Source organism: Lissotriton helveticus, chromosome 10, assembly GCF_964261635.1.
Source record: "Lissotriton helveticus chromosome 10, aLisHel1.1, whole genome shotgun sequence".
Taxonomy (NCBI): domain Eukaryota; kingdom Metazoa; phylum Chordata; class Amphibia; order Caudata; family Salamandridae; genus Lissotriton; species Lissotriton helveticus.
In genome coordinates, this window is record NC_136071.1 from 445,404,408 (window position 1) to 445,430,781 (window position 26,374).

At 45.2% G+C, this 26,374-nt stretch overlaps 1 protein-coding gene across 1 annotated transcript in view; it reads left to right on the forward strand.

Moving 5' to 3' along the window:
• The window catches only part of IFT140 (intraflagellar transport 140), a 1,386,753-nt gene that overhangs the window by 537,888 nt on the left and 822,491 nt on the right, over nt 1-26,374 (forward strand). The window contains exon 12 of the mRNA XM_078662938.1: nt 5,051-5,142. Within this exon, the coding sequence (XP_078519064.1) occupies nt 5,051-5,142 (92 nt within the window). The remainder of the gene's footprint in view (nt 1-5,050; nt 5,143-26,374) is intronic.

The following is a 26,374-nucleotide window of genomic DNA, read 5'->3' on the forward strand; positions in this document are numbered from 1 at the left end:
CTCTCAAGGGTGGAATATTCGTCAGTACAACCACTAGAGGGGCGGCTGCTGGGGGAAGATTGAGAGCCATAGGGTTAGGTTGCATGTCATTGTATTCCAAACCCCATGTTCCTTGTGGTCCAACGGTTGTACTAGCTTGTCCATCCGATGGGCAAGTTTTATAATTACAGTTCTTGGCTGATTCTGTTACCGTTGCCACTCTGTCATCGCCCGGAGTGCTGAGATTTAATCGGGCAAATTCACCTAATAATTTCCCTGAATCAACATCGTTCCTGTGTAAAAAGGTTGCTAGAGCAGCATCGGAAGACACCCTGGGAACAGTTTGATTTATTATTTAGGTTTAACAGTAACCAATGCTGAGATCCTGCTCCCCAAGTTGCTTGATTTATTCGCAGCAGTAGATTTTGGTTGGGGCCGAAATGCCCACTGGGGTGGAAAGACCTGTCTTGGCCTGGGTTTCGGATTCTGTTAAACGCTCCTCAATCCGGCTCAATCTGTAAGTAATCGAAGTTAATAGGGTCACTAGTAAATTTACAAGTCTCCTCCACATTTCCTCATTAGAGTTCGAACTGTGACCACCCATTGAGTCGAAATTAAAATCCATGCTAGCAGCAGCGGTATTTCCTTGTGCACTGTGCTAATCAGCTGAAACACGACCTCTGTTTTTGTTGGTCCTTAGCGCTTTCGCAATGGCGGGCCTCTATGGACCGCCTCCCCTTTTTCTTTTTACCTTTGGTTCAGGAGTCGGTTGATTGATGATATTTTAATTTTTTGATGTGGGTCTGGCTGACGTTCTTAGGGACGCACTGGAGGCAGTTTTAGTTGTGACTACTGGTGATTTTACAATGTCCTCCCGTGCCTCAGTTAGGGAAGTCACAGAGCTGTTCACCCCACCAGTAATCGTAGGTGTGTTAGTCAGCTGCAAGGTGGACTGGGAATCAAGCTGTCGCAATTAGACCCAGGGATGATCTTTTGGTTTGTTGGGGATCCAGGGATAGATGATGCTCAGTTATCGCTATCTCTTTTTCCAGAACTGACGTTGCCCTTAAAATTAATTGGTCTAGCGTCCCCGCCACGCTACTGCCATTCAGTGCACCTATCCTCCTCCCGTCACGCTTGTTCATCCGGATTATGGTATCAGAGCCCACCCAGTCACTATAGACACAGGCCACCAGTTTTTAAAAGGATATGTAAACGGTATTTAGCAAACTAACCTTACTGTAGAGTCAGATTCAGAGGGGGGGCCTGGCCGGGCCTCGTCCGGTCTCCGACAGGCTCAGACGGGCTCGCTCTTGGCCCGGGCTTGGCCCGGCGCGCGTCCCGTGAATTGGGAGCGGCGAGGGGCTATGTAATCCACCCAAGCAGGCTCAGGTGTGGGCAAGTCCTCTGGCCCCCTGGGACTTGCACTCTCGATCTCTGTTGCATCCTCCTCACATGGATGAAGCGGCTCCCGGGAAGCAGGAGCGGTGAGGGGCTATGTAATCCCCACAAGCAGGCCCAGGTGTGGGCAAGTCCTCTGGCCCCATTGGATTTGCAGTCTCGATCTCTGTTGTGTCCTCCTTACACGGATCAAGCGGCTCCCGCAAAGCGGGAGCAGCGATGGGCTATGTAATCCCCGCAAGCAGGCTCAGGTGTGGGCCAGTCCTCTGGCCCCCTGGGACTTGCAGTCTCAATCTCTGTTGCATCCTCCTCACACAGACGAAGCGGCTCCCGTGAAGCGGGAGCAGCGAGGGGCTATGTAATCCCCGCAAGCAGGCTCAGGTGTGGGCAAGTCCTCTGGCCCCCTGGGACTTGCAGTCTCGATCTCTGTTGCGTCCTCCTCACACGGACGAAGTGGGAGCGGCGAGGGGCTATGTAATCCCCGCAAGCAGGCTCAGGTGTGGGCATGTCCTCTGGCACCCTGGGACTTGCAATCTCGATCTCTGTTGCGTCCTCCTCACATGGACGAAGCGGCTCCCACCTAGCGGGAGCGGCGAGGGGCTATGTAATCCCCGCAAGCAGGCTCTGGTGTGGGCAAAGTCCTCTGGCCCCCTGGGACTTGCAGTCTCGATCTCTGTTGCATCCTCCTCACACGGACGTAGCGGCATCTTTTCTTTATGGCCATTGAGTATTATACAAAAACTATGTGACACATAGATTAGAAGAATTTTAGGTTCCTGTAGAGGAGCGGGGGCTGAAAATAGGGTAATTTGATGGGATTGGAGGGTAGCATATTGGTAGAAGTATAATTAGACAATCTAGTCTAGAAGAAGAAACGGGTAAAAGTGAGTAGCAATGAGCTCAGTTACAGCACTTGAGGTCAGGTGGTGATCCATTTGTGTGGTAAATCCTCACTTACCATTTTACTGTTTAAATGGCAGTTCCCGATTCTCACTTTGGAGCTGAGGATTAGAGACTTGAAGCTGAAATGTTTTTCCCTTTGATGGAATGCATGTGAGGCCAGTAATGATAGTTTGACCACACAGTTCTTTGTCCGAATTGATAACAGCAAAATTGCAACAGGGATCTCCAGCTGGTGAACTTGCTGGAGTGAATTTGTTTTTTATTCAGACTGTCTCCTCCTGATGGGAAAAGCTATCTTGTCTAGTGGTTATAATCAGTGATAGGAATGTTTGTATGTTCAAACTGTAGTGTTAGTTTGTTCAGACTAAAGTTTTTCCTTTTAAAGGATGTTAAAAGTTCAGAACATGGTCCCTTCTAATAAAAGATTTATTTTCATAATGTAGTCCCTTAGAACCAGGGCATGCTCCTGAAATTAATAACACCAGGCTGTCGTTCTTTTTGAGAGGAATGTGGCATGTGTAGGCACATGTTTTAATACAATATCTTCTAATCAACTCTAAACCATGGCCAGATTGTAATTTCTCTTCGCAGCATAGCTACCATGTTAAAACTGGGGCTTATATTAGCATATCCTTTTTGTTGTTCTTTCACTTAGAAATGATCATATGCTGTACTTGAAGCCCCTTCAAATAGAATTGTCCATGGGTACAGAAGTTATCATGGACGTGGAATTTTATAAACCATTTACTTGTCCAAGGGATTAAATCCATCTACTTTCCCTGCATAAAAAAATCATCTTGTCCCATTTCATACCATTCTGTGAGTTGACAAATTATGCCATTTTAATATCAGAGCTCATATAATATCCTTTCTTATGCCGCCAGGGCTCATGTCATGCCAAGCCTTCGATTCTAGCAAGGCTTTGATTGCGCAACACTTCTGATTATACCTAATGCTGAATACACCAGAGTTCCATTTCTGTCACTTGATTATTCAGACACTGTTTATGAACGGCCAGCTTTCTAATCACAGTCGGGCTTTGAATAAACTAGCCCTTTTGTTATGATAGAGTTCCAATTGTAGTGGAGTTCGTGGTATACCACTGTTCTAATTTACCATTGCTGTAATTTCGAAGGCATTTACATTTAAGCATTCACTGTATTTCACTAAATGTTTCTGTACATTAAAGATGATTGTATTTGTGATTCAGTGCCTAGCTGCCATTTGGGATTAATGAAGTCACTCTATCAGAACTTCTCCACTTGCGCTCATTGTTTAGTTTTTGGGCAAATCACTTCTATTCACTGTACCTCAGTTCTTTGCTTGCCATATTTGTGAGCACAAACCAAGAAATAGAATAATGACTGGTTTCCATATTAAATCCAGATGATCTCCACAAAGTCTTGTTTGAGTAAAAATGTTACGGGTCCGATTCTCAAACCTATTTGCGGATTTAAGCTTAGATTACATGTACAAAAGTTGGTTTTGCACTCATGAAAGGGTTTACCTGCAAGAAAATCTTCATATTAGCATGACTCCTATTTAAGGACTTTCACCAACTCTCTCTGACCCATTCCCATCCTGGAAAAGGTTGAAAATGTACTCCTGACATGTGAAGGGGTAAAATGTTTTCCTGGCTTAGAAGAGACCTCCATATCCAAAAACAAAAGGTTGGGGTTTACAGAAAATATTTTTTTCAGGATGAAAATATTTTCTAATTTAAGTAAAAAAGGTTTTAACAAGTGAATTTGAACAAATTAACATGTGTATATTTAATTGTGTATATTTGATCATGCTAAAATGGAATTCACAAACGTTTTTCAGGAATATGTGAAGTTCTAAAAGTTGAATCAATGCCTGATCCCAGAACAGTGGGTGCACATTTGTGGTTTTCATTAAGAATGAGGCCCCTACTTTTTTACATGTTGCCTATAATACTCCGTTAATGGTCTTTATCACTATTTCTCCATTATTATTTTGAAAAAATGTTGGCATTTCATATTCATTTTATGATTTTATACTAAAGAGAAAAGTTATTTAAAGTTATCCTTTCAAATTGAGCAATAGTCTAGCAAAGCTGCCTGTGAGTTTTGTCAATTTTTTTACTGTGCAAATATTATGTGGGTGCATTTTAAACTGTAAGGTTTTTGTCAACCTCGCTTCCATTCTTTTGCATGGATTTGCATATAATCAAACCGTATTCTGGTGGCATTACATATAGCCACAAATTGATAGTTTTGCCAACATGTGTACATGTTTTTTTGTATTGGATACTGTCGATAATGCAAGTCGAGTTTACTGCCCACTGCATTTCCTTGGTGCGTCCACCCTAACATTCAAGATTTTCCCTTAATGAACCATATATAGGAACTTCATGTACAACTTTGAACATCATTTACATCTGGATGCATATCTTCCTCAACAACAGAAAATCCTCTTTCTCACAACCATATTGAACACTGTAGATTGGCAAACAAAGGGTTTATGCTCAGGGGTTTAGTTTACTTGTCCAGTCAACAAAATAAACATTTAAACATGTCCTTGATTCCAAACAATGTAGTCCTGCTGTCAGGTGATAGGGATTCCCTGTCCCTGATTTAGGTTTTCTTAAAAAGAGAGTTTCCATTCTCACCACTGTCTTGTCTGTTCGAAACTACTGATTGCTCAGTATTCACATGGTGGATCTGATAAACTCGCACTGCAGTCATTTATGTGCTGTGATGGTTGTCTTTCATCCTCATTGTGTTGTCTCCCTGTGTTTTTCTAGGCGCCTTTTCCTGTGAGTCTCCAGTGCTTGCAATGCATGAAGAAAACATTTACACAGTGGAGCCGAACCGGGTGCAGGTCCGCACTTTGCAGGTGAGATATGGGAAAAAAGGTATGTCTTGCCCTGCAAAATCAAATGTTTAGAATGTAAAAGATAATGGCAAGTGGGTGAAAGTATCCCCAGTAAGGCAGTTCATCAGTGTGTAGCTGAGCAGAGTCTGGCTGTGCAAGTGGTAATTTCTTCTCAGTTGCTGTAATATGTACTTCCACGTTGTACATAAAGAGTCTGCATTCACTGATGCCTTTTAATAAGGAATCAGGTTTTTAGCTGTTATACCGTCGGAAAGACTGAAGCATGTTCATCCATTGCAGTTCTCTATTTATAAATAATACTTTCCCGTGCAGACATTTCAAACTTAAAACTGCTTTCCTCCATTTGGAAATACCTTATAACTTTTTTCCGACTTTTTTCAACATATTTTATTGATCTTTGCATCATGTACAACATGTATGAGGAGGATTACATTCAAATTATAGGGTTGGCAGAGTGTTATTTGGTGCCGTAATATGCACACACCACAGCACCATATCTAGTACAAGCAGCTTATCAACCTTTTCATAATGAATTTGATATCGGCCATCACAAAAAATTTACCCTTGTAAATTAACAATACCACAACTATAAAAGAAGCTGGGCCTGTGGTAGATACCACATCACTTGTTGAATACTAGTGATCATTAGCATTATTGTGCGAGCTGTGTACCAGTGCTTTGTGGGTATTGCATATGGTGTAGGTTCCCAAAAATGTTATACCTCTTTTTGTTGCACATGCATCTTACGTGGGGATCTCCGAGGGGGAATTACACTATGCAGACATTTCTACCCTTTGAGGGATGAGAGGGGGGGTCTTCCAGCATGGTGTCTCTCTAGTATTAGTTGTGTCATAGAAGACCTACTGGTATGTTAGTGCTTTTTTGATTAATTGATAGGTGTATCCCATGCTAAGTGCCCCTAACTCCCCTTGTGTTGAAACTTAGTTGTCTTTCTCCTCCCCACCTATGAAAACTTGTAGGATCTCATCCCCGCCACATACAATGGAAATATGTTAAACATACCTACCAGGTGACACCAAAGGTAGCAAGCTGTGCACTCCAACTTTACATTGTGGCAAAACCTATCTCTACTGAGGCTATGACTGGGCACACTTAATGTGTTTTTTCTTTTTCTGTGCATCAATACTTTTAATGCCAATAAAGCAGCATGGTGTTCTTACTGAGCTCTGTCTCATATTGTTTGTTTCTAGAGATTCTTAGTTAAATCCTTTTAACATATGTGCCTTTGTGTGTCACTCACTGACCCACATGACAAATGAATGTGATTTCATGGCTTTGAGCATGTCACCATTGTTTACAACAAATACAACACATGTTTAGGTAATGTTGTTTGGGAGAGGAGGGTGTGGATGGTACAGTACTGGGAGCCAGTGTGAAGTCCACACCCATTGGTCACACATGGAAACACATGTGTTCTTGGAGTATACATCTGGTTCTATTTCCATTAAGAGGAGACTCTTTGTCCCTTGTGGGTAAACACAGAAAGCCTAACAAACTTGCATAGCTTTAGTGACTTCCTAGATTCTTGTGGAATTGTCTGCCTCTTTGCTGGTGGTTATAATGTTTGCATCATTTTAAAATGGATTTGAATAGATCTGCAAAACCAATGCGTTTGAGTGTTTCTTACACAAAAGGAGGGCTCCAGGCTTTTCAAGTAAATGTGTTAGTAATTTAATTGTATAAAGGATGGCTCAGTGTGCAACCTTTGTACCCTCCTCATCTTTCACCATGATTGTGTGCATGGGTTTGGTAGTCATGTATCAAATTGTGGACCGTCAAACTTCACACAAGACAACCAACCCTTCCCCCTATTCAGCCTTCATATCCACAGCCAGTTTTCCAAAGCTGTGCCCCAGTGGAAAAATAAATATACTCAACAAGTTGCCCAGTCTGTCGGACCACTCTCTGCATCATCCCAAGCACTGAGATAGGTCTGCTGCAACCTGTTTGAATCTAACCTCCAAACGTCAAGACACCCAAAATGCTCCCTGTTTATGCCACTCTTTGCATTGCTACACACATGCCAGAATGTGTTGGCTGTGACAAGTTTGAGTCATGCTTCCTGACCTCGGATAAGGCACCAAAACAATATTGAAACTCTCTACAAACCCACCCTTGCAATTTCTCACAACTAAGGGTTTCACCTCACAGTCAGTCATAATAAAAATGAAGCAGCTATTAGTGCATTTCTCCTAAACTCCTCCAATTCACTCCATGTGTATGCAGCTACTTGTTTGGAGCATCCCTCTGAAAGTTATCTTCAATACCAAAACTCTTCTCAAAGAGGCCACTTCATTAAGCCACTCTCTACCAGTCAAGACCAGTGAACGTAGAAGTATCTTTTTACTTTCTCACCAGAAATCCCTTCATGGCTTCATCACATGTAGGATACTCTAAAGCAGTGCTACGGTATAATGGAATAGTCATACTTTAGACCTTAGTTACCTTGACTCCTTCTTTGACATAAGTATCTTAGTTGTGCCATTAATTGTTGGATCCTGCAACACTTAAGACACATGGCATTTTGATTTTGTCAGAGCTACTAAAGACCTAAGGGCCTTTACAAAGTTTCCAGTGGCGGCACACCTCAGAACAGTATTCAATTGTTTCCTACCTGGATAGCTAGTGCTTTCCCTACAAAGTATTGATATAAGCATATGCCACAGACAGTACATCTATTTAGCACACAGCTCTCTCTTTGAGCACAAAGTGTTCTTTGTCATCTAGGACTCCTGACATCCTCTATTGTAACTTTTCCCTGAGCCTAACGTACAAGACATTTCCTTCAAAATGAGGCACTGGCCTCAATATTTTGATAGCATTGTGGACCTCCTTCAGTTATCCTCACAAGTGTTCTTGGATTTTCAGTGAAAAATTTGGTAGAGAAATTGTCTGGCATAGGGAACCAGTGCACCAAACGCTGCTGGTCACAGATGTGTCCTTGGAGGATTGCAGGACTTGTCTAGATGATCTGTTGTGAATGTCTTGCTCAAGATCAAGGTTTGTGGACAACAGTCATTTGGGGATGAGCACAATCAGCCTTGCAATGCAGTTTCCCATATCTTTGCCTGAGAATAAAGTTGTTCAGGTCCAAATTGATGAAATATCAGAGTCATATTAACCAGAACCACCATTGAGAACGGAAGAATTTTATTCCTGCACAAGGAAACAAGAGCATCTTAGTTGTGGGATTTTCCAATGGTGATTACTGTTAGAGATTCCGACCACACCAGGGTCAAGCAAATGTTTTGGGCTATTCTGTCTTCAAATCTCATGTGATGTTTTTTTATAAAGTCTATTGTTGGGTCTTGTTTGTTAGCCTCCTCTGTAATTAACTGCCCCGCCCCCCCCGGAGGCAGAGGAGGGACAGACTGTACCGTTTGCAGAGCTATTTTTGTATCATAAACTGCGTGCGGCATGCTGTGCCCTATGGGACGGTTTCCCGGCGGCCCCTCCACCGTTGCCTGCACTGGAGAATTTGTTGAAATACCCATCTCCCCGTAAACTCATAACACGCCTATATACGCAAATGCAAAACACAGCCCCATTGGTGAAACCGAAGTCACTTCAGTGCTGGAACGCTGAGCTCACTACTCTGCTAACTGAGTCCCAGTGAGAGTTCTGTTGCGGGCAACTCACCGAACTTTCCCCAAATTACAGACTCCGATTGATGCACTTTAAATATCTGCATAGGTACTATAGGACACCTGTGGGTATGTGCCGTATGGGTTTGAGGGAGGACGATAGCTGCCGGTGCTGCAATTACACTCCTGCTACATTCCTACATGTAGCATGGGACTGCCCTCGGAATCCTGAATTCTGGTCCAAAATATTCACAGTAGTGAATCAAATTATTGGAAGATCGGATGTCCCGACCCCCGCCTTGGGCCTACTCGGCTATGTTAAAGAAACACTGCCTAAGCAGCTTAAGCTACCTGCTATTCTCCTGCTTTTTGCCAAACGGTAGGTCGCAATACATTGGGGGAGGAAAAGGGTGCCCTCAGTCAAGGGATGGATGAGTGATGTTACATACGGCCACCCACACACAACAGAACACGTTTTGGGAACTCATGCCCCGACCTCCAGGCTCCGCAACATTTGGGAACCTTTTCTGGCCTGGGCCCAAGGTCAGCTTGAGCCTCTTGCGTCCGCACATACTGATGAGGCCCCAATTGTGGAATGAGCCATTATATCTCATTCATTTTTTTTGTCAAAGGTATTTTTATTGACTTTTTTTTAAACACAAAAACATGCGACAATCCCGCACATCGTCCCACGCAGGGGGTAGCACTAAAACACAGCCCGAGTGTAGCATGTTACTCCGGACAAAGCTCCTTTTAGTCATACCCCTGATATATAGAGTAATTCGCTGGACAGTGCAGTTCCTGACTTCTATGGGGAATACCAGACGGCCGGCAATGGAAGTGGGGGATCAATGAAAGTTCAAGACGAATGGCCTCATAGCGGCGCGGCTGAGAACTTATATTCCCCAGGCAAGAGTAGACAGCCGCCACTGTCGCTGAGTCAATCGGAACTTCCCTGTGTGCAATTCCTTGGCAGGCAATGTCATAGAGGAACAATATGAGGGAAGTCACAGTGACAACAACAAAATACAATAAAATCCCTCCCCTCAACCCAACCCTCCCCCCTCCCAAGTGGCGGTAGCAATTTACAGAGGACAAAGGTCGAGACGTGTATTGTTAGGAGCACACAGTTGGAATAGGTGGAGGGCTCTAACACTAGCAGGACACACAACGGACGGAAGACCCTTGGAGAGGAAAGCAACCAGTGGGCCCCAGCGGAATTCAAAGTTCTTAAAATCATCCAAAAAGATGTCAGCCATCCTCTCCATACCCAATAGCCTCCAAAGTCGCGAATGCCAAAGAGAGGTGGCTGGCGCCTCCTTCCTTTTCCACGCTGCGGCCAGGGTGATCTTGGTGGCCCCGATGCTGAGCCACATAATCCTCTTGTCTGCCTTAGTCTGATGCTCGAGACAGGGATTTTTTTTTTTTTGAAATATATTTTTATTGCAGAATCATGAAGAAGCAATAGCAACAGGCCAACCTGTACATTGACGGCCCTCAACATTCAAGAGATAGTACCACAACACACAGCCGATAAGCCCACATCCCGGAGGCCGGGCGGCGTATCAATGAATCAGTTCACTAGAGGCACCTCAATGTGCGCCCTGGTCGGGCCATAGGTCGAATGCAACACATCGTGACTGCTTTTATCCCAGAACAACCTATTCACCCCTTTCCAGCCCGCGCTAGGTCATTCCACCAGTACGTCTCCCAATCTTCATGAATACTTCCCAGGGCCCCCGAATCCGGGAGGCTGCTGCGGAGCCTGCTAATCACCCCTCCCACGACCCATTCCCTACGTCCCCCCCTCCCCACCAACTGCTGCTAATGCGGGCTCCAACTTTCCTCTCCTGCTCTAGGGTACCAACCACCAGGAAGTTCTGACATTCGAACAGTGCCATGGAATCCCGTCCCATATCTAATCAGAGTCTTCGCCCCCTGTCAAGTAGTCCCGTAAGGCTTGTACCACCAGCTCCCAGGACCGTGCCAGTTCCAAACACTTCTCATTACCAGTTCTAGTTGCCTGACGCATCCGTAGCACACTCTCACAGCCCGACCATTTCAGCAACTCATTCTGCCAGCGCCGCACAGACGGCCCCTCTCTAGTCTTCCAGTGCCAAGTAATTTCCCGCTGCGCCAGTATTAAACCCAACCCAATGAATTTGCTCGTTATCTTGGTCTTTTTAGTGTGCGGGAACCAAAGGAGCAGGCATGCGGCCATGTCAAATTCCACCTCCCTATCCGTAACCGCCTGCAGGACGGTCCCTATCTCAGACCAGTAAGACCCTAATCTCGGGCACCCCCACAGCATGTGGTCCAGATCCACCGCAGACACTAGGCATCTGGGACACTCGGCATCAAGCACCTGAAAGTGTCGACGCAACCTATCCGGAGTCAAATACGCTCGATGAATAACAAAAAAATGCACCTGTTGAAACCTCGCGTTCCTCGTACCTTTCCAGGTCCTGTGCAGCACCTGGGCCCATACGGTGTCTGGGATTGGTTTACCTATGCTGGCCTCCCATCGTGATTTCAACTCAGCCAAAGGCACCAGTCCCTCGTTCAACATTCTGTTGTGGAGGCAGGTCACCGCCTTGACGGTACCCGCGGCCATCACTACGTATTGGCAAGCCATCGTTAGCTCCGGTTCTACCAGTCCAGTTCCCCAATGCCGCTGCATCGCAGCGGTAACCGCCGCATGCAACAGGAAGGTACCATTCGGCAGGCCAAATTGCTCTTGCAGAGTCCGAAATGGGGCCAGCGTCCCATCCACATAGAGGTCTCCCACCATCTGCAAACCCAGGTCTTCCCACGTTAGCAGTTGGGACCAATCACCGCCATGCGGCAAGGCAGTCAGCATTCCCAGCGGGATCTCCGGAGCATACGGCCGGCGCTTCCCAGCCCTCTTCAGATGCCGAATCCAGCACAGTCTAAGCGTCCTCTCCTCCATCGTAAGATCCCTATCAGCCAGTCTCTGTTGCATCACGACTGCCGATAAGACATGCCTCTGAACTCCGATCCCCCGGCCGCTATCAGGCCCCCTAAACTCCCTCGCCACATTTTGAGTCAGGATCTGGAGCTGCGCCGCCAGATAGTATAACTCAAAGTCGGGGACTGCCATCCCCCCTTCACATTTGGGTCTCATCAATGTGGTCAGCGCCACTCTCCGGCGACCCTGGCCCCAGAGAAAGCCTGTCACCAACGTCCTCAGTTCCCTGAAGACCCTCTGCGGGATCCATATCGGCAATGTCCTAAAATAATAGAGCAACCGCGGGAGCGCCACCATTTTCAGCAGCGCAACACGACCCAACACTGACAGCGGAAGGGACGCCCAGAATTCCATACTACCCCTCAACGCACGGATGCAGCGCCCCACATTCCCCTCAAGGAGGTCCACTGTGTCATGGTAGATGCGCACTCCGAGATAAACAAAGCAAGAAGGTTCCCACACTACCGGCCTCGTGAGCGGTGGGCAGAGCGCGGTCTTCCGCAACGGAAACACATGCTCGAGACAGGGATCACGGAGACCCAGTAAGGTAGAGGCCATTGAGGTAGGAATGGGATATCCCAACATATCGTTAATTTGGGCAAGGATTTCCTCCCAGAACGGGCGAATAATGGGGCAGTCCCACCAAATATGTTGAAAGTCCCCCAAAAGCCCACAACCCCTCCAACATCTATCAGAGGTGCCAGGAAATATCTGTCTCAGCTTAGCGGGGTGTAGGTACCAGTCCATCATGGTTTTCATGTGTGCCTCCCTGAGTTCCACGGAGTGATTAAACTTGGCTATATCTGTCCATAGGTGTGTCCACTCCGTGTCAGAAATGTCCTGTTGAAGGACCCCCTCCCACAGGGACATGTATCGAGGCCTAGGAAATTGCAGTGAAAAGTAGGAACCCATATAAAAGGGTGATGGCACCCTTCATGGAGGAAGTCTTGGTCAAGAAGGATTCGAACTTTGTGAGGGGCCGTGTAGCTGCATCTCTCATCTGAGGGGACAGCGCCCAGTGAAGTAATTGATGGTGGTGGTATTGTTCATTCTCCTGAACCCCGTAATCCCTCCTACAGTTGTCAAAGGTGAGCGGATCAAATTTATGGAACAGGTGTGTTAGTGCCAGACAACCTCCCTCCTTCCAAGCATCAAAGGGGCCCTCGGTCAACGCTGGGGGGAAGGCGGGGTTAAAGTCTATGGGCGTAAAGGGAGAGGGGAAGGTAGTCCACCTGTCATCCTTGGAGACTGAGTCCCAGACCTTCAGAGTGGTGCTAGTGGGGGTACTGATATACGCATTTTGGGGCCTGTCGCTCTTGGGCTTCCAAACCAAATCCCAGATCGACCCTCCTGCAATGCTCCGATCCATGTGTAACCAGTGTTTTTCTGACTCTTGTTGCGACCACTCTACTAGTACTCGGAGTTGCGCCGCTTTATAATACAAATGAATATCAGGTAGCCCTACGCCTCCCTCCCTCCTTGGCCTGCGCAAGACGGCAAAGGAGAAGCGTGCTCTACTCCCTTGCCAGATAAAGCGTAACATCATGGATTTCATGCGCCAGAAAAAGTCCCCGTCGAGTGCAATGGGGAGGGCCTGGAACAAGTACAATAATTTGGGAAGAAGGGTCATTTTAATTGCATGGATCCTCCCCAGCCAAGATATAAACATCGTCTTCCATCGGGCCAAGTCGGCCTGAATCTTGGCTAAGAGCGAGGGAAATTGGCAGAGTAGAGTTTCCCCAGCATGGGGGTCAGGTGGATCCCCAAGTACTGAATAGAGGAATCGGCCCACGGAAGGGGTGTCAGCGATCTGAGACGGAGGGCTTCAGACTGGGGGAGTGTGAGGTTAAGGACGTAAGATTTGTCATAGTTGACTTTGAACCCCGCCACCGCTTTAAAGCGCTCCAGTTCAGCTTGCACATGGGGAAGGGAGTGGGCCGGATCAGACAGGGAGAGGAGGACATGGTCCCCAAAGAGAGTGATCTTGTGTGACTCCCCAGTGAAGGGTAGGCCGTGGATGTCGGGGTTGGCTCTCACCGCCAGTGCTAACGGCTCTATGCTTAGGGCAAAAAGCAGAGGCGATAGGGGACATCCCTGCTTGGTGCCCCGTGAGTGTTCAAAGAAGGAAGACAGGCGCCCATTCACCGCTACCCTGGACCTGGGGAAGAGGTAGTTCGCCTGAATCATTGTCAAAAATTTAGAGGAGAAGCCAAAGGCGGTCAACGTCCGGAATACAAAACCCCAGTCCACCCTATCAAACGCCTTCTCGGCATCAAGCCCCACCAGAACTACCGGGATTTTGAACCTATTGGCCTTTTCAATCAGGTGTATCACTCGCCTCGTGTTGTCGTGGGTCTGTCGCCCTTTAATGAATCCTGATTGGTCCGGGTGTATGAGTGCCGGCATCAGATCGTTGAGCAATGATAGAGGAGTACAGTTTCGCATCTAGATTCAAGAGGGCAATTGGCCTATAGGAGGCACATTTACTAGAGTCTTTCCCGGGTTTGGGTATGATAGATATTAGAGCTTCAGCCATCGTGCCCGAGGTCTCGCCCTCGTCCGCCATGCTGTTGAACAACCGAACTAAGTACGGGCAAAGTTCAGAGGCAAAACTCTTATAGAAAATGGCCGTGTACCCATCCGCCCCGGAGCCTTATGGGCTTTCAAGGCCTTAATGGCAGCCAGCACCTCTTCCCTAGTGAAGGGCCCAGAGAGTGTTTCATTCCATTCCGCTGACACCTGGGGCAGCGCTAGTCTCTGCAGATACTCGTTTTGCGCGTCGACATCAAGAGAGTCTCACGAATAAAGGGTCTTGTAGAAGGCCCCAAAGAGCTCAGCCTTCGCCTCATCTTGGTGTGTCAGTACCCCCTGAGTGTCCTGAATTCCCCCAATGTATTCCCGCTCCCTCTTGTCCCGGAGCTGCCTAGCGAGGTGCCTCCCTACCTTGTTACCCTGGGAGTAGGAAAGACATCTTAATTTTAGCAACGTGTATTCTGCCCTGTTGTTGTAATGCGCCCGGAGTTTACCTCTAACTGCCGTTAGCTGTCGCAATGCTTGTCTGGAGGGGTTCTCCTTGTGTGCTTTCTCTAGAATGGAGAGCTCCTCCTATAGTTGCTCCCTTTCCCGACCACTGTCTATTAAGAGCAGCATTCAAGGCCATGCACTTCCTGCGAACACACGCTTTAAAGGCGTCCCACGTGTTGAAAACTGAAGTGTCCCCCGGATCATTAAGTGCACAAAATTCAGATATGACTCCTCGCAGAGTGTTACAGGAGGACTTGTCCCGAACCAGGGATGCCGGGAAATACCATTTAGTGTTGGCCCCACTCCTCACGCCCCAATGAAGGCACACCGCGAGCAAGCTATGGTCGGAAACGGATAGTGGAAAAATCTTGGCCTCGTGGAGATCACCTCGGGGAGATTGGCTCAAGAAGAAGTGGTCAAGTCGTGAATAAGAGCGATGGACGTGGGAGAAGAAAGTGTAGTCTCTAGATTGGGGGTATAGGGAGCGCCATGCATCAAAAAGGCCCATGTCTAAAATCTTCTGTTGCGTGTGAGAGGAAAACGAGCCCATGTCGTATATCTGTGAAGAAGTGCTATCTAGGTCTTTCTGCCACACCAGATTAAAGTCCCCCATGACAATCAATGGCCCTTCAGCAAAATCAATGACTTTCCCCAAAAGGATTTGGAGGAATCCATTCTGCCCAGTGTTGGGTGCATATATTACGAGAAAGGTGCACAGTCTGCCCCGCAGTAGGCCCTTCACCATGACCCAGTGCCCCTCCTTATCACTTTGTACACCCATCGGCTGGAAGTGTAAAGCTGCGCGGAACATGAGGGCCACTCCCCTCTGTTTCGTGGAGGCGGAGGACCTATAAATAAGTGGGAACTGTTTGTGCTTAAGGCGTGAGTCGTCTGATTTAGCCAGATGGGTCTCTTGAAGGCCAACTACATCTAACTGGTGGTCAATGATATATTTCCAAATCTTTTGGCGCTTCTGGGAAGAATTCAGCCCCTTAGCATTCCACGTTCCTAGAGTAATAGGCATCATTGAAAGAACCAGCGGCAATGCTCCTCAGGGGCCACCCGCCCCAACCATCCACACTGAGCTGGCGAGTGGTTGATTCCTCCACCCTCCATCTCACCCCAATAACCAGTTTTTCCCGAAGCCGCCCAATCGAGCCAGATCCAACATCCTTCGTGTGTCCCCCCCCCCCACTGACCCACCATGTACGTGCGGACCCCTCAACCAGCTCCATGCCATAGATGATCAGTCCCCTGCTACCACCACTACCCCCCCAACCCACCCTCCCAACCCCCCCAAAACCCCAAGAAGAAAAACACAATACAAAAAACAGAATATTACAGGCCCTAAGGATAGGGGGACATGGCACCAGTCAGTATTGTTGTCGGACTCCCTCACGAGCAGGGACATAAAGCACAAGTGTTACCTCGTAGGGGTAGCCCCCTCCGGCGCCTGCAATCGACCCTCTCCGGGCCTCACGAGGCCCCCTCACCACCGTCCGTTCCCGCCTCAGTCACCAGGGCCACTGAAGCAACTGCAGCACCCCTCTCCTGCATGCTTGCTGATAAGTCAAGTCTCCTCGCCGGCACAGGCCTGCCCATTCTTTGCCAGTCCGCAGAGCGTCGCCGTCGTCTGTTTGATGAGCTGCTACCGTCGGTTGAGGGGTCAGGCTGCTCCAAACCCAAAAGGTCCAAGGCTGCTGCCAAGGAGCGCACCTGGACCAGCTTGTTCTCCCACCTGAAGATGAGCCGGAATGGATGCCCCCATGAGTAGGGCACATTTTGCTCTCGTAGATGTGCGGTGATAGGCTTGAATTCCCGCCGTTTCAGCAAGGTAGAGGCCGCCAGGTCCTGAAACAACAAGGGGCGATGATCCCGGAATTGAAGGGGATTGAAGTCGCGTGCCCGTCGAAGGATCCGCTACTTCAGTTGAAAGTCATGTACACACACCAATATATCAGGGGGAGGGGCTTTGGGACCTCGTTTTAATCCAACACGATGCACTCGGTCCATCCGTATAGCTTGCAGGTCCTCGTTCAGGATATGCTTGAAGAGTGCCTCCACATACTCCCGCAAGTCCGACCCCTCCCCCTTCCAAGGCACTGCACGTATCCTAATGTTGTTGCGGCGGGACCTATTCTCCAGGTCCTCGGAATGGGCTTGTAGGTCTAGGTTCTGCTCCGTCAGACGAATCTCGTCTTGCTGGAGTCGATGAATGTCCTCTGCCGTCCCCACATCGTGCTCTTCCAACGTTGCGACACGCTCCCCCACTCCAGCTGTAGTGTAGTTCCTATTATCCCAATAGGCTCTGCGCATTGGAATAATACCTTCAATAGTAAAGGCCTAGACCAGACGTTAACTAGGTCTACTACTGACGATATTAGACTTAAAGTTTTGGGTTTGCCAGCTAGCTCAGAGTTCACTAGAAACTTTCTCGAATGTTCAGGAAGGAATTAACTTCCCTGATTAGACAAGAAGGGATTTAGTTTCTGACAACCATAGAACATGACAACTTTGCTCTCCCCTAATCAAGAGTGTATCTCGAGAGTCGTGTGAACAAAAGGCAATTTATTTTACTCAGTCAGTACGTGCATTCTTAGTCTCATCAGAATGTAGAGAAAAGGAAGAGACGGGCGTGTTCAATAAAAAGGTGTTATTTATTGATCAGTCTCTTTTCTCATACAAGAGAAATGGATCGATATTATTGCAATACTTATAGTTAAGTAAAGTGCATACATTAAAAGCAGAAGTATAAAATAATACTGTAAAAACATTGATATGGTTTCTAAGCCATAAGATGTTTTAAAATGAATAAAATATATTACATACACATATACATTTGACTAAACGTACTCAACTGGTGTTTCTAAATACGCCTACCCCGTGTACCTGACCTAAGCCTAATACGTGGGCGGGAATAGAAAGTTACAGTTTAAGTTAAGTTTGTTTTTGCCAAGTGAATAACTAAAGAATTCTCTGCGAGGGGTTATTCAGTTCTGTACCTGGAATTAAGGATGAATGAGGGATGGTATCTCTCTCTCTGGTCTCGATATTCCAGGCTGCCTGCGAGGGCTACCCGGAAGCGCCGGTGCTGGATTTCTCGGCAGGAGAAAGCAGCGCGTCTCGTTCTCAGCGCGTCAGGAAGGCGGGGCTGCGCCAGCGGGGTCTGCTCTGCTCTGGGCTTCGGCAAGTATGGCTGCTCCGTCTCGTCACCACCGCGTGTGTTTGCATAGGGCAATATCGGTAATATTTATACCTTTAAGGTGCCGAGATTGACGTAAGGATGGACATAGATACGTCAATAAGGATGTCATACGACTTGCTCGTTAGCACATTCTTTTGCTGAAGTTCTCGGTGAAATCAAAACAATGGCCGCAGGGTTTTGCCCAGGTTGTCATAGGTTTGATTTGTTATGAGAACTCCGTATGCCTTATCAGGGGCTGGAGGAATATCGCTTGTCTAATTAGATCGCAAGCGTTATGACCTAATCAGATAACACGTTCCTGTGCCGTAGTGTGACTGCGTCAGATAACTGTATCTGCATCATGGGGGTTTTCTGCCTCATGGGCTGACTGCTAGTTAACTTGTTGGTTTGTTTAACCAGAATAGGGTCAGGAATAGGGGGATCGATTCAGAACCTATAGGAATACATCACACCTACTCCACGCTAACTATGGACATATTTACTAATCTATGCATAGTAAAACATACTATAGAGTATAGTGTATACCTTACCACCCCAAAATACATAAATGCATCTTGAAATTTTTCAAATATACGGAAGAATTGCAATCATATGTATTGTATGCACTCAAGCTGTAGAATAACGCCAAAGTAATCACGCATTTGTATACATTATTGCTATTTGGTATATGAGAATTTACACATGAAATGGCTCTTAATACAGAAAAAAAGTTCGAGACCATTCCATCACACAATAAAATATTTATGAACGTACCAGCGGGCAGCTAATGTCTATAAGCTATCTAAAATTTAGAAACCTTAGTTCTCTAAGAATAGTTCTTACTTTAAGCAGAAGATAGTGTCCCGAAAAATATGCAAAAATATTTTGGGGCTGCTGAAAAATTGCTGTCCGTGAACTGGAGGTAAAATTGTTCATGTGACTTTATTTTTAAAGTTGAAGGCCGAATTCAGGGAACGCCGGGTGCGAGCTTGCTCAAAAGTCTCTATTTCTGCTCTGGTGAGAACATCATATCATTTAGACTTTCGAAAAAGCTGTCAACAGCTTCCTGGGAAAGTTCCACTAACTCGGAAAAAGGTGTAACCATGCATTCGTGCGCATGATTGTCTCCATTGACATTCTGATTCGCATTGCTGACAGAAGGTCGTACCTGTTCGATGCTGCTTTCATCTTGAACTTCACTACCCCTTAATCGTAGTGGTGAAGCTTCCACGAATGCCGTCATCAGGATTGGTAGCCTTTGAGGGCAGCACAAAGCGTGAACCTTGATCGGGCTCAACAATGTTTCTGCATCCATTGGCGCATCCGATTGTAGCGTTAGACAGGTGTCTAACACGCATTCTTCTCCGCATAGCAGACACCTTAATACAGGTAAAACACATCTTTGCCACATTGGTCGAAATGATAGAAACCAAGTCATGTTCAGGTCTCTAAGCCGGGAGAGTCCCAGGATTTTTGATATCCGGTCCCGGTATCCAATGGCTAGGATTGTTTCTTCCCTTGTCGCAAGAGTTTTGTCTGTGACATGGGTTGCCATAACGAAAAATAAGGACTAAGAATAGTATTCCTGCAATTAGTCCCAAGATCAGGGGAAGTCCGCCAAAAATCGAATGGACGAAATCTGGAAAAATACCCAGTATGGCTTTGAATGGTGTTAATGCCATCGAAAATACTGTCTTAAATACCTTTGAGACCCCATTGGTATCAGAAATATTTAAGATTTCATTCAGGATTTCTGCGAAATGTATGGGGGAATTAGTTGATAACAATGAATGTATCTCTGCAGTCGTCCTTGCGACTTGTAGATCATACGTTTCTTTTGATGACGTGAGCCTTGTAGGCGTCTGAAGAAGCACTGTTTTCATTCTGCTTAAAGTATCTATTCGAATAGAAGTAATTTTCAAGTTGGGCCATGCCCTTGCCTCCCTGTCTGGAAAGGAGCTGGGGAACAATGAGTGTCCACAGCACTTGACCTTCGCAGTCGTAGTTACGAGATAAGGAGTCCCGGGCATAAGACTACAACATCTGCGATCTACAATTAGAATGTAACTCCCATTATAGAGTCTTTGAAAGAATGGTTCAATCTCTGTTGCAGGTGCGCCTTGCTGGTGACATGAAAGGTTATTTGAGTTCCCTTCACAGGCTCCATGCAAACTAATTCCGTTACACAGAAGCGTGCCGCTTAGTGACATCGCACAATTATTGCCACTAAGAAACACTTTCTGTCCTTTATTACTGACACATGCATGTGAATAGGGCAGGTTCCATGTTGTTTTAATGTACCCCTTTCCCAATTTCTTGTACATGCCAGCCTGTATATATTTTTGGCAGTATTGAAACCTGAAGGTTGAGATTGGAATATTTATTATCCCATGTATTATCCATTCACTGACAGGTCGTTCTGACATTGTCACTGGTAATCTTTCGAGTTTTTCAATGCTCAAGATTGTATAATCAGCACCCTTTTGTGCCATACTGATTTGTCTATCAGTAAGGTTAAAGATTTGGAATAGTGACGTTGTGTTGATTAAACGCCAAGGCACATAGCCTGAGCGTAGATTTTGTAACGTCCAGCCAAGCTGTACAATAGAACGCAATTGAGACTGACCGTGTTGTAATAACAGTAAGTCTTGCGATAATATGTCGATTGCTGAAGACACAATGCTGTCCAAAGAAAAAATTCTGGAGGACAGAGTCATTAACCCATTGTCCACTACAGAAAGTGATTTTTCCAAATTAATACGGTCAATTTCCCGTATTCTCTCTGCTGTTTCAATTTGAGTAACCTTCCAGGCCTCATTGTATGCTGCATATACAGAGGCTGCTATGAAACGTTTTTGACGCTGTTTGCGCGGTCCCATAATGAAATCACGCAAGTCAGCACCATCAGTAAGTAAAGTTAGGTGTTGCTTAATTTCTGTCAGTGTGGAAGTTTGTAGCCATTGAAGGCATAATTTGCCCACACTGTAGGTGGTTATTATCCCCGGGTGATGTCTTTGAGGATATCTAGGGTCTGGCCTGGTCATTTTGAACCCCTGTGTTTTGTTCAGGAATCTGTCTTGACAGTTATTAGTATCTGTGGGCCAGATCAACCACTGTTTCCAATCTGGATGTGTTCTGTTTTGGTTTAATACATAATTTACGTCTATCTCTTCATCTATAGAGCTATTGCTGTACATTGTTGGTTTTGGAATAGACGGTTTATTTAAGTCTTTGATTTTGGCTAGGCCAAGACAGGTAGTTTGTTGAACAGTGTCATTTAAAAATATCATTTGTTCTGGGATCATGCAGGCTCTAAACAAAGATTCTATACCCTGCACTTGCCATTCTTTTGTACCCCAAACACTTTTCAATTCAACATTTTTGTCCCAATAATCAAAACCAAAAGTATTCATTTTTTCAAAGAATGAGTCTGAATATATCAATTTTGTGTTTGTTATCATGGTCTTAGTTCCTGTCTTGTTTGACAATTTGAAATAAAATGCTTCAGCATTACTTGTGTTAAAACCTGAAAAATATGAATATTTGTCATAAAAGGTTCTTGAGCTTCCTTTTGGAGGGGTTGCACAATGTTCCCATTGATTATAATTTAAAACATTTCTAGGTTGTGCAGATCTATGTAAAAAATGGTTACCATAGTGGTTATAACAGTACATACTATCATAATTTGTAGAACCCTGCAAATAATCATGTTTGGTAAATTTAGCAGACATTACTAAGTCAGACATCATATTATTAATGCTTTCGAAGTCCCAATCATCAGCAAATGAGCTTGGTTTTTCAAAGTCACTCAATGAGATCTTAATTTGGTGTGGATATTTCAGGATTTCGACCGGACCATAAATTTCATAGTCAGTGTTGTCCCAGGCTACCCCACCCGGTATCGGATTGGCTGTGAAGTTGACTGAAGAAAGTTCTCTTTTCTCGACGTGTGAAGATGTGTGTGGTTTGAGGATCAAGTTGATTTTCTGACTTGCTGTGTCCATTTTAGCATATTTTCCCTCAATGAAGCGTCCCAAAGTAAGTACCATGATGAGCCAAAGTATGAGGATAAATGCACCAAAACCCACCCAAAATTCGATCCATGGAGAAATCAGATATGTTTCTTTCAGTTGTTTCAAAAGTTCTTTAGCTTTATCTTTAAAGGTTTTTGATGATGGCTGTGTCTTTGATTCACTGAAGCCTTCAGAGGAATCATCGAAGTTTATGAAGTAGCCGGATGCAGTTCTGTCAATTGTTCCAATTGGTTCAGGATTACTGTTTCTTGCATTTTCGCTTGGTACTTCATTATAGATTGGTGTGTCTCTGCTAAATGTTTTTATTTGGGTTTTCAGAGGTCTGAGTTCTATTGCATTGTTGCATAGTCTTTGTTGTTCTTCTGTAGGCGTTTCGAATGTGATGAGCCTCTAGTTAGGACCTCTGTACTGGTAGCAAACCTTGGTGTTCGGCTACTTATTGGGAGTCCACTTGGCCTACTGTTTGTTATCGGCCACATGATTGTGGTTTAACCAGGTCGATGGATACAACTCGGTTCTCCTTTTTACCAGCAAGTGGCGGTAGTACAACTGATCTTGTCCCGTTGATAGACAAGACAGGAACTGCTTTTCTGTAAGAAGGCCCAAATTCCTTCTTTACCGCGATCTTTTCCCTGACTAGATCCCCGACTTTTGGAATCCAGACAGGTCTTGCTGGGACAGGTGGTGGTTCTTCAGTGGTTGTTGGCTGTTGTTTCAACTTTATGTTGCTCAGGTCTTTTCTTGTTTTGTTTAAGTCCTGCAAAATAGCCAAACGGTCTTTGATGTCAAAGCTTTTTTCTTTCACCACTGAAGTCTGACTATCAATGTCAGAGATCAACATCCTAGTTCCAAATAATAATTCGTACGCACTGAATCCCTTCAGAGAATTTCTTGGCAAGTTATTTAGACTACGTTGGACACTTATTAGATGTTTGACCCACCCAGCTCCCGAACCTAATATCCTTTCCGTTATAGATTGCTTTATGCCTTGGTTTTTTCTTTACACCATCCCGTATCCCTCAGGAAGGAAGTGAGAAGATTCCCGCTGTGCTATGCTCATTTGGCCATGTTTCCCATCAGGCTGGAGGGCTAGAGTGAAAACAATGGTCAAACGTAGCATGCTCTTAGCGTATATGCCATTTAGACTCGCAAATCTTTGTATAACAGTCCAGACGTCAGCCGAGTGCTGGTGATCTACATTATAAGTGGAAACTAGCCTGTATATGTTAATCGCAAGCCTTCCTTTTTACTCTTGAATTTTTGTGGAGTAAAACGACGAGGTATTAAACTGTTTCTCTCCCCACTGCGATCTCTGTTGTAGTTTGGGCAGTTTTTTACAAACATGGTGTGACGCAGGCTCATGCCTGCCCACCAGTACCGTGATTGTAATTCTTCCAGAGAATCTTTTAGTTTGAGGTGTCTGAGACCCTCGCCCATATGTGCGTCTGCGATTAACAAGTTTCTCCTGTCCATGTTTGGAATCACTCTATCCCCCACTCCAGGGATTCGAGCAAAAGGGACGGAGTTTGCATCGATTATGTATGTATAATTGAGTGGATAGTTGATCGGTAGCGCTGAGCAGTCGCCTTTTGATGACGTTTTCACCGCCAGCACTGTTTCACCGTCAATGTATTTTAATGTACGCTTTTTTCGAACTACGGGAGCCGATTTAGTGGCTGCCGCTGTGGCTGTCTCAGCCAATGAATTCCCTGCAACGTGAACGCCATCACGCTGATGACTCAGTGAGTGTGTCACGTGAGTCCTTGGTAGCTCTTTTTGTAAAAGAGCTATTTGTTCCCAGAGCATTTTCTGCTTTATTGGTGCATCTGTGTCATCTTTGTAGCCGTTTTGAATCCATGTCTGCAAATCCTTGTTATATGATTTGACGCAGTAATATGAATCTGACACTATAAGTGTCGGGAATTCGCGATCCGCATTATCTAGCGCCATTTTCAATGCTAGTATTTCAGTTTGTTGTTCTGAATTAGTTTCTACTGAGTGTGTTTTTGTTAATAGAGGTTTTAGTTTACCTCCGCGCCACACTTCTTTTGTAATCCCACATGTGGGGTTGTATGCCTGTTCTCCCCAAACAGGGGGTTGAGCATGTCCGTCTGTATAAATTACACAGGCGTAATGTCGTAAAGGCAGAATGTCGATTGGCAGAGGGTATGTTTTTTCATATTCTAGATTTTTTAATTCTTCTAGTTCTGGATCAAAGTAGTAGTATACTTTGTCCGTTGTAATTGAATTCACCCATTGTATCCATTCCGGATTCAATGTTGTTGTTGGTAAATTACACGGTGTTGTTAGTGCCTCAAAGGCTGATTCTGCTGTTCTGACTGTGATATGTCTACCGTCAGCTTGATCTTTTTCTCTAGCTATTGCGGTTTGAACTGCATGAACAATTTTTTCTTTGTTGCTGAATTTCTGTTCAGCTTCTGTGTACAAGTGTGATTTGAATGCAATTGGTACCTTTTCTCCTTCATTAGAGATCAGGTATGTGAATCCGCATCTCCCTGGGATGACTCGAATCACAAGATTGCGTGTGTTATCACGTGTTTCTAATTTTGTTTTAATTAGCATGTCTGTTTGTAAGGATCTCAGAATTTCTGTGTGTATTTGAGTCCAATTGGATCTTTTAAAATCTGGTTTTATCAGATCATAAAGGGGTTTGACCCTTTCTGCGTAACTTGCAATGTATGTTCTTCCGAAATTTAGGAAGCCTAGAATCGACTGTAGGTTTTTTAGTGTTCTAGGTGCTTGGATTACGGCACATTTCTCTAGGAAATTGTCAGCCAGGCTTTTGCCTTCACTTGATAATTCATATCCTAAGAACAGGACTGTCAGATGGGCAATTCTGGATTTTTTAAAGTTGAATTTGTAACCCTCTGCTGCGAACCCAAGTATTATGGTGTTCACTCTCTTCAAGTGAGTCTCCAAGTCATCATCTGTTAAGTAAATGTCGTCGACATAAGATAATGCTTCATCATCATATATTTGTAGTAATTCTGTTACTCGCGCTGAGAATACTCCCGGGCTGTTCTTGTACCCCTGGGCTAACCGACAGAATTGTTTTTGAGTGCCATTTATTGAGAACGCAGACAAATATCTGCTCTCTGGTGCTATGTTTTGACAAAAGAATCCATTAGAGATGTCTAATGTTGTTTTGTATTTTTTGCGCACTATGTTATTCATTAGTGCAGCACTATGCGAATTTTGCACTGCAAAAGTTTTGCAACATGTGTTAAGGTGTCGGTAATCCAAAACTAGACGATATGAATTGTCTGGTTTGGAGACCGGAAACAAAGGGTTGTTCATTTGTGAGGTGCAAGTTTCAATCACCCCCTGGTATTCTAGCTGATCTAGTATTTCTTTTACCTGTTTTTTAGCTTCTTGCTTAATTGGGTACTGCCTTTGTGCAGTAGGTTGTGATTTTAACTGGATTTTGTGAGGAGGAGAGTCCTCATCCCATCCCACGTGATTTTTATATAAAGCAGGAGCTAGAGCCACTGCCCACTTTCTAGCAAGTGTGTATTTTTTATGAATTTGGATATGATTTGAGAAGGCAGGCATAATTACTTCTTCGCCATGAGGGCAATCCCTGACAAACTCTGGTGGCCAGTCTTTTTCAGCTAGAAGGATATCATAGCCCTTGGAGAGATTATCCCAAAATAGTCCCCTTATTTTTCTAGTCTTATCCCCCTCTATACGCAATGTTATTTCGTATATTTTGTGAGGTTTGCTAACTCTGGTGTCTGCAGTTTCCACTTGAAGATATTCATTCGTGTCCACTGTCTCCAGATGATTCATAAGGACTTTGCGAGCTATGCTCACTTCTGCTGCGCTGTCTAGCATTGTCTGAGCCCATTCCCCGTTTTTCAGTTGTGTCCTCAGAATTCTCGGCATTGTTAACTATTTTAATGCTGGCTACCTTCTTCTTTGGAAATTGTAATTTCTTTTTTAGCTGAGCAGGTTCCTTGTCTTTGGACTTGGCGTGCTCTTCTCTTTGTTCTGATCGTCCTCTTCTTTCCGATTTCTGCGAGGAAGTCTGAAAAGATTGAGAGGGACGTGTATCAATGTCTTGATATCTATCAGGCTTTTTTATATTATCCCTATTTCTAAGGTTATATCTTTTCCCAGAGGGGTCACTCGGTGGTGACCTGTGTCTTTGGTTCGGAGATTTCTCTCTTCGCCTAGGAGACCTTCCTCTGGACTGGAATTTCTTTTCTTTGGGATTGGATTGTTTGTTTCCATCCCAGCTCTTTTTCTGTGATGTTGAATTATTATTAAAAAATATTTTTTCAGGACTTTCAATCAGTTGTGGTTTTACTGGTATTCCACCTAAACTATCTCTACCTAGTTCCTCATAGGATTTTTCTATGATTCTGGCAATTTC